Source organism: Synchiropus splendidus, chromosome 1 (assembly GCF_027744825.2).
Source record: "Synchiropus splendidus isolate RoL2022-P1 chromosome 1, RoL_Sspl_1.0, whole genome shotgun sequence".
Taxonomy (NCBI): domain Eukaryota; kingdom Metazoa; phylum Chordata; class Actinopteri; order Syngnathiformes; family Callionymidae; genus Synchiropus; species Synchiropus splendidus.
Window position 1 is genome coordinate 43,344,805 of NC_071334.1, and position 12,866 is coordinate 43,357,670.

The 12,866-nt window shown below is 41.6% G+C and overlaps 1 protein-coding gene across 1 annotated transcript; it reads right to left on the minus strand.

Annotated features, from left to right (window-relative positions):
* Positions 1 to 1,071: 1,071 nt before the first annotated feature.
* On the minus strand, positions 1,072 to 12,193 carry LOC128756767 (Golgi phosphoprotein 3-like). Its single transcript, XM_053861422.1, has 5 exons — positions 11,713 to 12,193; positions 11,206 to 11,337; positions 8,278 to 8,392; positions 4,331 to 4,491; positions 1,072 to 3,127 (listed from the first exon to the last, which is right to left on the minus strand). Exons 1-5 carry the CDS (start codon positions 11,920 to 11,922, stop codon positions 2,864 to 2,866), a joined length of 882 nt encoding a protein of 293 aa, XP_053717397.1. The 5' UTR covers positions 11,923 to 12,193; the 3' UTR covers positions 1,072 to 2,863.
* Positions 12,194 to 12,866: the final 673 nt, after the last annotated feature.

Here is a 12,866-nt window from a genome sequence, read left to right on the forward strand (position 1 = left end):
TAACCTGTAGTGTAGACTAGTCTCAAGTTTATTGATATTTATTTGTATGGCTACTTGTAACACGACCCTCCAAATAAGGAAATGAAAAAAAAGTAGAAATTCTGTTAGCATGATTGTGTATTGAATTTAATCTTGTGAGAAATTTATTTAAATTGAATTCAAATGGAAACAAATGAAATTTGCTCAGGAGGATGACAGTTGAGACTACTGTTTTCATTTTTTTCTCACAGTAAAAACCGGAAGTTCCAACTCACCATCTTCCTCCATCTTCAGCGGAGAGTGAGAACAAAGCCAGAGTTCTGTCGCAAGTTGTGACACGCAGGAAGCAGGAAGCAAAGACAAATTCAACTCGGACCCAATGAAGCTATATCCTCTCAATACAAGTGATGTTTGTAAGAATGTTCTTGTTAAAGTTGTTTACATCAAATACATCAACATAATTCCTCTGTGTGGTGCAGGTGCAAGGTGAGGCGTTCAAGTCTAGCGAGGGGGTTCTAGCTAACCCTAGCCCTACATCAATATTAGCCAGGATTATGTTAGGCTTTTGTGCAGAGCTTTTTTTAAATGGGTCAGTATGTAGTGTAGCCAAGACCTGCCACGGCGTCCCTCAGTGGGATTTCAATTCGATCGATTTCCCTTGGTTATAGCCCGAGCTCCTTACAACTCTCTTTCAGATCATTTGACCTAAGACTTCCTGGACGTCTTCATTACGCCATCACACATAATTCAGAATGTTCTTTGACGAAAAACAACTTTGTAGCTCACTCAATCACATCCTGAAGGAAGCAGGCAGCAACAGAGACAAATACAAACCCATTGACAGTGGCGCACGCAGAAATGTGAGCGACCTCTCACTTGCTCAGTGATTTCAACTGACTGGAATGACTTATCACTGCGTCGAATCTATGAGCCTCATCTGATATCAACCCTTTCCATTTCCATTCACGTGTAGCGGGTCACTTGTTAATTGGGGATTGAACACGGACATACTCCAATCACTGCAGTAAATCACAAGGTTTAAGAGAAAAACAGAAAAACTGCTTCTGCAAGAGCATAAAGAAACGCCACAAACAATCCTAAATTCAGGCACTTAAAGGATCCTTACTTTATTTTGTGTGGCAATACAAAAGCATACAGAATTACAGAGCAGAGGAGAGAAGATCCCTTTCATTGAATTCCATTAGTTCGTTCACATTAAAATAACTACTTATTACACAACAAGCCTTTTTCTCTGCAGCTACATCCACAAGTACCCCGACCCTCCACCGTTAGCATGCATGCTCGTTTCCGCTGTAAACAAATCATGGTGGGTCCTTTCACGGTTTTAAGGACACAGGGACATATAACTTGGGCAACAGGCCACTCGAGGGCAGCACTGGTCAGACCGCGTGAATGGTCATGAGCATGGAACAGGCAATTCTCGAGGCACTGACCAACGCACCAGTTCCTCCACTTCCTCTGGACGCTGCCAAAAACAACAGCATGAATGAAAGTCATCCAAGAGGGGCTAATTGATGGAGTGAATCAAACCAAGAACGTCATTTTTCATCAGGTGTACACTTTCTGACCTTTTCCAAAATGTGTAAATTCACAACCAACTCTGCTGCTTATAAACTGTGAAGCCCCTTCGGGAGGGAATAGCCATTCATATTCATAAAAAAATAGAGGCAGATATCTGGATATGCGCTGCTTTTTACATCGGTGCGAAGACAGCTCATGAGTGAGCAGACCCTTAATGAAAAGACTTGCCTGAAAGAAGTTTAAAAAAAAAAAAAAAAAAAGGAAACGATCATTCCACCGACTGTATGCAGTCTGAGCTGCACAGCGACTCACACTTGGAAAATAAGTGCAGAATGCATTTCACTTTTTATCCATTGGAATGAATGTTGTGAAGACTTTAATTTCTACAGTAATCTTCCGAAATTGACTAAAGGTAACCCACGCAACTAAAATAGTCCCTATAAATATCCTCCAATCTATGGAGCAGCCGACTGTGCAAAATAGTTATGAATGGCAAACTACAATGAGCTTCTATTAGCGCGATAACAGAAATGGAAGACTCGTCACAAAATGGACTCGCTTATGTTACTTGGACAACAAAGCAGAGGCTACGTTCATATGACCAACTTCAACGGATGTTTTAAAATCACGGGCACCAATGTAGAGCAGTGAAAATGTGACAGAAAGAGACGTTACCTACACACACACAGCCCTGTTTCATGGTGAGAACTCAGATAGCTGGTCGTGCTCGTGAACTTTTTAAAGCCGTCATTGTGTTGTGACCAGTATAAATAAATGAATCCAATTTTATTCTTGACATTATCACACTGCTTTGCTCTAGCTTCCCAAATTGAAAAGTGAGGCATTTTGAAACTTCCTAACTGCGGACTCCCTGGAAAAGCAGGGTTGAGCACCAGAAGCTGCTGCGCCTAGCAGGTGGGAGGCTGTGGACACAGACCAGGGTTTGATTCTGATCTCATGAAGATAATGCAATGAAGTCTCCTTTTGTGTCGCGGGTATAACTTGGCCCAGGTGAGAACCATCTTTTCATGGTGACAGTTCCTGCCGCCTGCTTTCTTTATGCGAATGGCAGAAGCGTCTTATTTTTTTCGTCATGATGGACACAAGCCAGTTCACCACTCTGGGTAAAAGCAGCCAGTCATCGATGTCAACGCCTAATTGTAACCGCCACCAATCAGATTGCACTAAGTAAATATGGGCCAGTGCCCAAATGTCATCCGTAGGAGTAGATGTACGACGAGGCTTTTCCCAAAAAGCCCAACAGATTGTCTCATTTAAGTCTGTCTCATTTAGTCCTTCAACCAATCAAGCGGCTCAAAGCCACCGTTCCAGTCGGGCGTCTTCATTTCCCGAGGGCTGCCACCACTGCCCACATGAGTTCGTTGGCAGAGGACTTAGCGCTCTCCTTCTCCGGCTCAAGCTCCAGCAGAGTGTGGACTCTCTTCATGCCCAAGTCGTACAGATCATCGTGGAGTGGGGCAAAGGCGTTCTCCAGAACATCGGACGAATGCGCCAACAGGATGAGAGCCAGAATGCGCTTGTCCATGCGATGCGGATCGTTGACCCACTTCTCTAAAACAGAGTCTTGGACCTTTTTGACTAGACGCTGTTGATGGGGAAAAAAAAGGACATTAACTTCAGTTATTCAGTCAACAAATCTCATAGTTTCAAAGCTCTCTTAAAATGTTTTGCATTCCTGGCAAATTCAGGGGTCAAAATACAAATACTGAAATTGTACTGTGACAATGTGGGGTTCCCAAAAGCGCCCTGGGAAACCCTGCTACACTCTCCCCACCAGGCTTTTAGCTAGGATTTTGAAACAGGGCAACCAAAAACCCGCCCCAACCCATAACCTCGCCCCTCAGCCCTCCCGACACGGCATGTAAACGACTGACAACTTGCTTTGTAAAAAAACAAAGCTGTAAACATCTATTTGTATCAAAATAACTTGATAAACAACAGATAAACAAGCATCTGAGTCAAATACACATTTACAGCCATGAGCTCAGTAATTGTCGCCACGGTAACACTTTGAGATGCAGGGGTGCCCTGGCAATTGTTTTTCTTAGCTGACCATGATTCATTAGAATAATAATAATAACAACAATAATAATAATAAAAACTTTCATAATGATTCTTTCCCTTACTACAAGCCATCGTGTGTACAGCCTTGTGTCTACATCTATTTTCATATAGTTATGCAAGATAAGCCTGCAGTTGTATCAGCTGTGACGGTTTTCTAAACCTTCACAACCACATCATTCATTCAACAATACATATATAAAGGCTGGTCGCTTGATTAAATAAATGGAACTACTTGAATTTGGGAGAGAGAGTTAGTTTTGCGAACGATTGTTTAAAGTTTGGAACTTATATGCGGTTTCCTCCTGTCATCAGCGCCAGACATCCCACCAATAGCAGGGCGCTTCCATGCCGCGAGTGACTCGCGAGATCACCACAAGATTACGGCGGTAAACAAACATGGCGACCACGATGGCCAAAATACAGCTGCAAAATGTTTGAGAATCTGCAAATTCGGATCATATTCAGCGAAATTACCGGGCAGAAATACAATTTCATGTAAACCAGTGAGATGATACTACGAGTTGGGCGTTATACAGGTACTAATAGTACATTTAGGGCGTCCTGCTGAGGAAACAGGGAGTCCGGTTTTGAGCACTGGAGGGCGTCCATTTTTTCACGTTTTGCAGTTTAGGGCATCCACCGGACGCCCAAGCCCTCTATCTAAAAGCCTGCTCCCCACATGCCCACTCTTTCCCTTCACCAAAAATGAACACTCATACTTGACCTGTTTGATTGTACTGTTGGTAAGCGGATGTGTTGTCATGTCGAAAAGCAAAAAGTTCTGCTTCTCTGTGGTCAGGACGCCTTTTTCCACTAAGTTCTTAGCCAAGCGTTCTCTCACGTTCCTCAACTGGAAGTGCAGTTTCAAAGGATTCCAGGTTTCACCTGAAAACAAGAAATTACAATTAAGAATCAACAACCAAATAACAAAAATTATCAATGAACTTCATATCACTTTTCAGACCACGTTGCTCAGTCAAGAGTGTAATCAGAGATTTACATTAGGGTATCAGGGTCATGGGTGTTTTCTGTTTTTGGGTTGATTTGCACTGAAGTGTCACCTGCAATCACAGCGCTTGGTGTTTTTCGAGGAAAACTCTTCCCCTTAAGGGAGACTGAGTTCTGCTAAGGAAGTACAATTCACCCTGATGTATTCCTGGTTACTCTCAAGTAGGAAAACCCGAATCAAACAACAGCTGTGTCGAAATTTTGGTACGCAAGAATATGCGCTTTAGATTCACTGGTGGATCCATGTCGCAGATGCTAACATGCATGCACGTTCGGCTAACTAAGACGGAGCAGCTCTGTCGCTGTTCAGCTCCTCTGAGGTTGCAGGCGCTGGATAAACATCATCATTGAGGCCCTGAGTGGGACTGAACAGTTATTTCGCTTCAAAAACGTGTCGTAATAGAATGTGTTTTTCAAATCGCTGTGAGCTGAAAAACAAATGCACAGCAAAGCAGAAGACTGCAGTAGAAATTCTGGCAACCTGCTCCACCATTAACAGAGGCGCCACATTAGAAACCTGGCTACCTGCTCCAACCATGCATCAGCATTGACAGCAACGTCTCCACAGGTCACTGCAGGGTCTGCCAATGACCAAGACTTGTGTCGAAATTATATTTTTCAAGTGCAGTGGGCTAAAGCTGTGATAAGTGTTAAGTGTGATTTGAAGTCTATATGCAGTGTTGAAATGAATACAGAGCAAGAATAGAATTGTCGTTTGTGATGAGTGTCCAACCAAGCTATCTAGAGCCTTCTGTTCACAATATTACCCTTTTTCATGGCTTTATCTACCTCAATGCGCATCATTTTTTTGGTTTGGGTTTTTTTTAACAAGGAATCACAGACGGAATTGGCTGATTAAAACCATATCGACAACATGGAATATCGCAGATTTTGACGAGTGGAAAGGGGAGGAGTGTTTAGGGAAAATTACATGAAGGGAACCTACGGTGGAAGGCAGAGAGAGAGCCCACTACACAGAGAAAGCTGACGCAGCCCTGCCAGTCAGCAAGAGCTCGACCATTTGTTTACACGGGGCGTGGGTTAGTACTGCTAACCGTTTAGGCTGCACCCACACAGACCTGTACATTTAACAAGGATTCCCCAAATCCAAAGTGAAAAAAAAAAGATTTTAATTTTATGACAAAATGATTTTAATTTTCTGTCATTTAATTTTATAAATGAAGAACTTCCTTCTTTTGGAAAAATGACGAATGGAATATTTTTTTTAAATGGCAGAATGCTCAATAAACATTTAATTTCTTTAAATATTTAAATATGTATTCTAGACCAGGGATTGTTAACTTTTTTGATCTCAGGGCCACCTTTCCAAGGATAAATAGGCCCAGTGCCCATTCAAGTAGTAGAACAGATTCATTTCTCTTGTGATTAATAACCATATTTAATATACTGAGACGTAAACAAAGCAAAACTTTGTGAAATGACATGAAACCATGTGATCATCGTAAAGATATTTATTTGTGATCGAAAAGTCCAACCAGTAGCAGAACCACGTGCAAGTCATATTCATCAAATTTACTAAAGAAAAAAAAATACCGGTACACTTGATGCAAACTGTTGAGAAAATTTGAAAAAAAATATTGTCATAAAATGTTCCAATTAATTTACAAAACGGCTTTAACAGTTGTTTTCATGTCAACATTTTTTACTGTTGGAGGGGGCAGCATCACTTTATCACTCTTTTTATCATTTTTTCTGTTCAGGAACTCCTCCATAGTTGGTAACTATCACAGATTTGCAGCTGTCAAGTCAATTCAGTGACTCACTACAGCCACCATACGTGGCTAACGCATTAAAACATCTTGCGGCCCAGGGGTGTAAAACAAAAAAAACTTTTAGCGGCCCAACCATGGGCCACGGCCCTATGGTTAAGAATCACTGTTCTAGACTATTTACACAATTTAAAAAAAAAATGGAAAAAAGTTAACTGCATTTTTACAAGCCAAGCTTGTAAATTTCATTTGGCTTGTGCCACAAATTTTCATTTTGGAGCATCCTTATTAAAATGTTTTAATACTTTTCTGTGTTAAAGACACGTGAAATTTTGTCCATATCGTTCAGGCATAGTGTACGTGCTCATTGTCTCCTGTGGCAGACTGCGTGGAGACTTTCCGGTTGTTGCCAGTCAAGCTGTAACGTTCTCAACTACATCTCTCTGACCAGGCTCCAGAGGAGCTTCACTAATCCTCTGTGTAATGACTCAAACATATTCTTTGAAATTTGTTTGGAAAATGAGCAATGATAACCCTGTGAGAATTACGAATTACAAAGCAACAGGTTTATTTAATAGTTAAAAGCCAAAATAGCTCACCCACTAAAACCAACCCAGATAACTCTGTCATATCTCAGGACAACAACATTTTCTCTCCGCAGCTGTCTTGAGGAATCCTGACCTGAAGTCAAAGGAACGCTACTGTGAACCTCTGAACTGCATTGTCACACAACCAGTAATTATAAATACCGTGATGGCTCAGAAAACCAAATGATTGCGTTAGTCCGGCCAAATTCAAACTTTCAAAATGCAAGTAAACAGCTTAGTCAGACTACAGTACATTTTGGACTCCTTTCATGCCCAAGTCGTACAGATCATCACAGAGCAGGGCAAAGGCGTTCTCCTCAACATTGGACGACTGCGCCAACAGGATGAGAGCCAGAACTCTACACGACCTGGATAATGAGGTCCATAGCGCCACTAAGCCTGCATGTAGCCGAGTAGCTCAGCCATGATCTGACTGGGTGATGTGCAGCTGCATGAGCTTCTGCTGCGTGGGCTTCAGCTACGCATCAGAAGAAAACAAACACCAAGACTAATGATCATTTGTTCTCACAAGAAGATTTGAGTCAGTAGTTGGTTTTAGGAGGCGACATTACTACCAAGTTAGCAACCGTTAGCATGGTTGCTAATGGTATATCGGGACTCTGTGCCTTAAATAAATCCAAGTCAAACCCTCATGTCTTCCACTGTTAAAAGTAAAACACAGCACTCTAAAAAAATGTTTACCACATTCTGTAAATAACCGCAACTCTTGAACACTTTGTGGCATGCTTGTTTCTCATCTACTACTGGCATCAAGGGCGGCCACAGCAAGTCGGCCTCATCCACGTTTACCGATGTTGACATTGTTTCCCCCAGGATTTTTGTAACTGCGGTGGACTGACCACACCCTCAAAAAATGAATAAAATAAAGCTTAGATATTGACAGAATTGGTGTCATTAAAAATGCTAGTTTTAATCATGAGAAGCAAATCCCTCTCCAAACCGCCGAAAACCACCATAATCGTGTCCGCCTGCGTGATGCGTTGTGTGATCCGGTTGTTTCGATGCTTCGTTTTAATATGTATGATCATGTGCAATTTCATCTTGGAAAAGAGATTATTATTCTCAAGGGCTGGCGGCTCTCATTTAAGCAACGGAAACACTGCTTGATCATCATCCCTAGTCCAACACGTCCTCCTTCACCCCACCCACGAACGTCTTCGGTTGTCTTCCTCGTCTTTTCTTGCACCTCCATTTGTAACACTGTCTCTGTCAGTGACTCTTCATCTGCTGCAAGCCATATAAAAATAAGAACCTTGACCTTGAACTGCTGAATTTCACTGCATTCACACCTGCCCACACGACAAAAGAGAATAAATAGTTCTCACCACTCAGGAGCTCGATCCAGCTCTGAACAGTCTCTGGAGGCTGCGTGCTGTTAATATGCTTCAACGCTTCATCCAGCAACACGTCTCCCGTCGGGGCATCAGACTTGCAGATCACCTGTGTAAACAGAAGCAGCCATATTTGATCTTCAAAAAGTGTACGGTCTTTGCTCACATCCTGGGTGAACAGGACACCACCTGAAATGTTCAAAGTTTGTTCTTCCACTGCTTATCTTATATACCGAAAAACAAACAGCACACAATGGCTATAAATCATGGCGAACATTTCAAACATTGTCAGAGAAATTTAAACAATCAGTGTTCAAATACCGCTCATTTTGTGGCTTATGACTACCATGTTTAAGTGAGATAACTGCAAAATCACATTGATCCTTCAAATCACTGCGGGCTGTCAAACACTGCGTAAATTAGTAAATGCTTTAAAAAAATAAAAAAAAAAAAAAAACTTCAACCCTAGTGACTTATGATCATGTTCATTGTGGCAACACTCCCAGTGCCCAATCAGGATTCAACAATTTCTTCATCGCTTAGATGCCAAAGATATATATATATATTATTTTCATATATATTACATGGGATCAGACATTCGGCACACTGATGTCAGAGAAAATTCAAAAGGCTGTCTGGGTCATGTCTGTTAATCCTAAACAGTTATGTTTAAAGTGAGGCTTGGAATAGGTGAAGCTACATTTATTTAACAAAAGACAAATGATGACTGTAGCATGTGTTAATATGGACTAGTCTTTATTTACTCAATGATAATACATGGAGTGCTACACCTGGGTTCCATTCTGAAACTATGTTTAGGTCATATTTTGGTTTCCTCAGGTAGTTCCAGAGCTTAAAAAGAAAATAAATTAAGATTCAAAAATTCAAAACTCCAATACAAGGCTGGTCAATCCTCTCTACTTTCTCACTAGAAAAGGCCCAGTCCTCACTCTTATTGTGGGATCAATTAAAATAAGAAATGCAAGGGCAAATCATAGGAGGATCACTTTGGGTTCTCTGTCGGTAACGATTTATTTAAACGTGTAGTCCATTTCAAAAACACTACAAAATCAATAAAGGACAGTCATGACAAAGTAGATGCAAGTCTCAGGATGGCTACACGTCAAAAAGGCTTGAAAGATCATTTCGATTCAAATCGACATCGAAATATGATGGAATGTGAATTTCAAATTGCAGAGCAATGAGAAAAACAAAAATGTGCTCCATTGTGATGTCTTCAGTTAATGGGAAGATTGCAACATTACAAGACATTTGGTGAACGATGGGCATTTAAAGAAAATGATAAACCAGCTTTGGACGTTCTGCATTTAACACACTTTTGCCACACAGTATACGCTGTATTTTATGCTTTTTCTATCGTGCTCTTCAGTGCTTTGTTACGAACTGATTCTATTTAAGTTAATAATAATAATGCTACACGTTTATTAGACTTGAAGCCAGTGATTGAAGGTTTTTCTTTTTTCAACTCCATAGTTAAATAAATATGATATTCATATGATGCATTCATCATTTCAGCTCATTTCATCATGATAAGTAAGATATGTTTATATGACGATTGTATGAGATTACATTTTGTTCATACAATAGAATGATTACATGTTCAGTTTAACAAACTCAAAAAAAAAAATGCATGCTAAACAAGCTTTTAGCTAGGATTTTGAAACAGGGCGTCCAAAGCCCCACCCCAGACCATAACCCTGTCACCAGCCCATTCCACTCCCGACACATGTCGACGACTGACTTAACTTTCTGACTACGAAACTGCAAACATCTATTGGTACAAAAATAACTTTTTATAAAAACAAACATCTGAGTCAAATAAGCGTCAAATACAAACTCAGTAGCCACAAAAACACTTTCAGATTGAAAAAACAAAACAAAAAATCATTTTTATAATGATTATTTCCCTTACTACAAGCTAAATGTCTACAGTTTTGTTCATCTTCTTTCATACATTTATGCAAGACAAGCATACCGCTGTTTAATATGATGAATTTCCATCACATTTTGTAAAATTAGCAGGTGGAAACACTATTTTCGTGGACGCCAGTGTGATGTCACTAATACTACTAGTGCTAATAATCGGACGTTTAGTCCTGCTAAGGAAAAACTGGGCGTCTATTTTTTCCATGTCTGGAAGCTATCTAAAAACCTGATGCTAAATTGCAACATTTTTCAAAACAGGTTGCATGTTTTTCTTTTACCAAATTGTTTAGCCCTAAGGGTAAGACGTGTGATACAGCAGCAATACGGCTCAGACACCACAGCCTTATGTAACAGCTGGCACAGGTGTGACAGGGCACTTGGACTTCAGGACTCACTTGGAGTCACATGACCAAATTCCATTTGGTTGGGCCATTTTACTTGATGTAAACAATGACATACATTTACATAACAACTATAATCAAAAAGATCAAAGGTTTCAGAAGTTCCATCTGCTGTTGAAATAACTGGTTTGCAGAACGTAACTCCAACAAAACAGCCGTCCTTGTGAGGACATGTACAAATGTTTCACTGCACAAGAAAAACGAGATTTGAGTGAATTTACCTCAGACAACTTACAAGGCTGTTCATTTTACATCCAGTTAAACCCCACTGCCACACGCAGCATCATAAACTAGGCATGTTTAAAATGGGTTGGTAGGCAGCCGTCTCATCTTTTATGTTATTTTTTTTAATGGGATGAAAATTCAGAATGACAAGGATTCAAATTGATTATTGGGCACTGACAACCTTATCGACTTTGACAGACATGTCGTACATGTAAGTGCTCAAACGATTCATGCCGTTACGGTAGTTACAATTTTGCTTCTGAGTTGTTCATTACAAGTGCAGGTGTGTCAAATATTTCCTTCCTGATGCCATATAGCTTCACGTTAACTAACAAGGGGAGCACATCACCTTTCGGGACAGCAGACTCTTCCTCCTGACTCCGCAGGCCTCAAGCAGGATTCGGCCTCTGAGAGCCAGCTCGACCATCATGCAGCCCCGGAGTCCCGAGGAGATGCAGTCGTTCCAGAAGGACGTGTAGCCCTGGAGAGGACAGACAAAAGCAGGAGTGGAGCCGGTTATTGGTGCTGACGTGCCGGTAGGACGAGCTGCTACGTCACTTCAGACACTCCAGCAGGTTGGAAAAAGGCTGGCAAGTTGACACGAACACTGTCCAGGTAACCGAGATAGTGTCTCGGCTACAGTCACTTCAGTACGCCCAAAACAACAAACCAGTCTTAATTGCCTCTTACATAAATATGTGGAGCCAACGGTGGGATTTAAAACAACCGCAACATCCACGACAAAGTTACTAGGCAGCATATTTAGAAAGTTAGCTTTGTTTACACGTCGCTGCTCGCTACGTTCCCACTTTCTGACTGTGCTTCTGGTCCACTGACTGGATTGAAGTCAGCCCACCTCTCGATCCTTGAGGCCCAGCAGCAACACTTCCTCCATCAGTGTGAGTCGAGTCTCCTTCGAGTCCCCCTTGTCGTCGTCGTCATCGTCCCAGCGGCGCGCCTCGTCCTCCTCCTCGTCGGAGCACTTCTCTCTGTCGACGGCGGCGCTGCGAGTGGCCTCGGTCCTCCGCTGGACGAGGCCCGAGCTTCTCTGCGATAGAGAAGTCATTTCTGCGGCTTATGAATCCTTAAATCCGGAGAAAAGCGTCAGCCCCGACAGGCCGAACAGCCACACCGCATGTAACTTAGATGTTCTCGGTGGGAGAGTAATAAAATGGCTAGCGACTCGAGAGAAGAAGGCAATCGAAGACGACGAGAAGCTCGACTCGGGATCCTGCTTCAGCTCTGCCCACTTCCTGATCCAACATGGTGGAAGCCTCGGTGACGTTGAATAGGCTCTGAGCTGGACCTTGAACGCATCTTGTGTGTTGCATTTATGGACGTACGGCACGGCTCTGGATGTAAACCACAGCTTTCATGTTTTGCACGGCGAGTGACAGATAACAGGTAGCCGATTCATTTCATTGCTGTCATGTGTTTCGAAACAAAGGCAATGTTTGTACATTAGAAATAACTTTATGAAATGTTTTCTGACATTGCAGATACTTCCATATCTCATTAAAAATAATCTCGCCGCCACTAAATCTAAAAGTTAAAAAATATACTGTAAAAAAAGGCAGCTTCCGTATTTATCTATCGCCTTTACGCGTTATTTATTGCCCATTACACGCCAGGATTCTTTGTCGCTGCCCTCCAACTTTTTTGAACCTAGAGATGACAGAAGCTTTTCTTCACCAGCTCATGTCCTGTCTGGTCCTCGACAGTTTACAATGTATGCAGGCTAAAATGAAACAAACTTTGTTCACCACAGGCAAGACAGGATTTTATGTTTTAACGCATAGTAGACATGCGAATCGAGGTAGTATACTAAATACAACACGAGGTGGCAGTGTTTCCATGTATATAGTTCACGATGGTGTTTCATCCAAAACAGATCAGTTCGCCAGCGACCTTCAATGGACTGTTCTTTATTGATGTTCATTTTGTAAAAGTTCTTTAAAGGACCGTGTGTTACTGGAGTAACTGATGTAGCGCTGAATGTCACTTTCATCC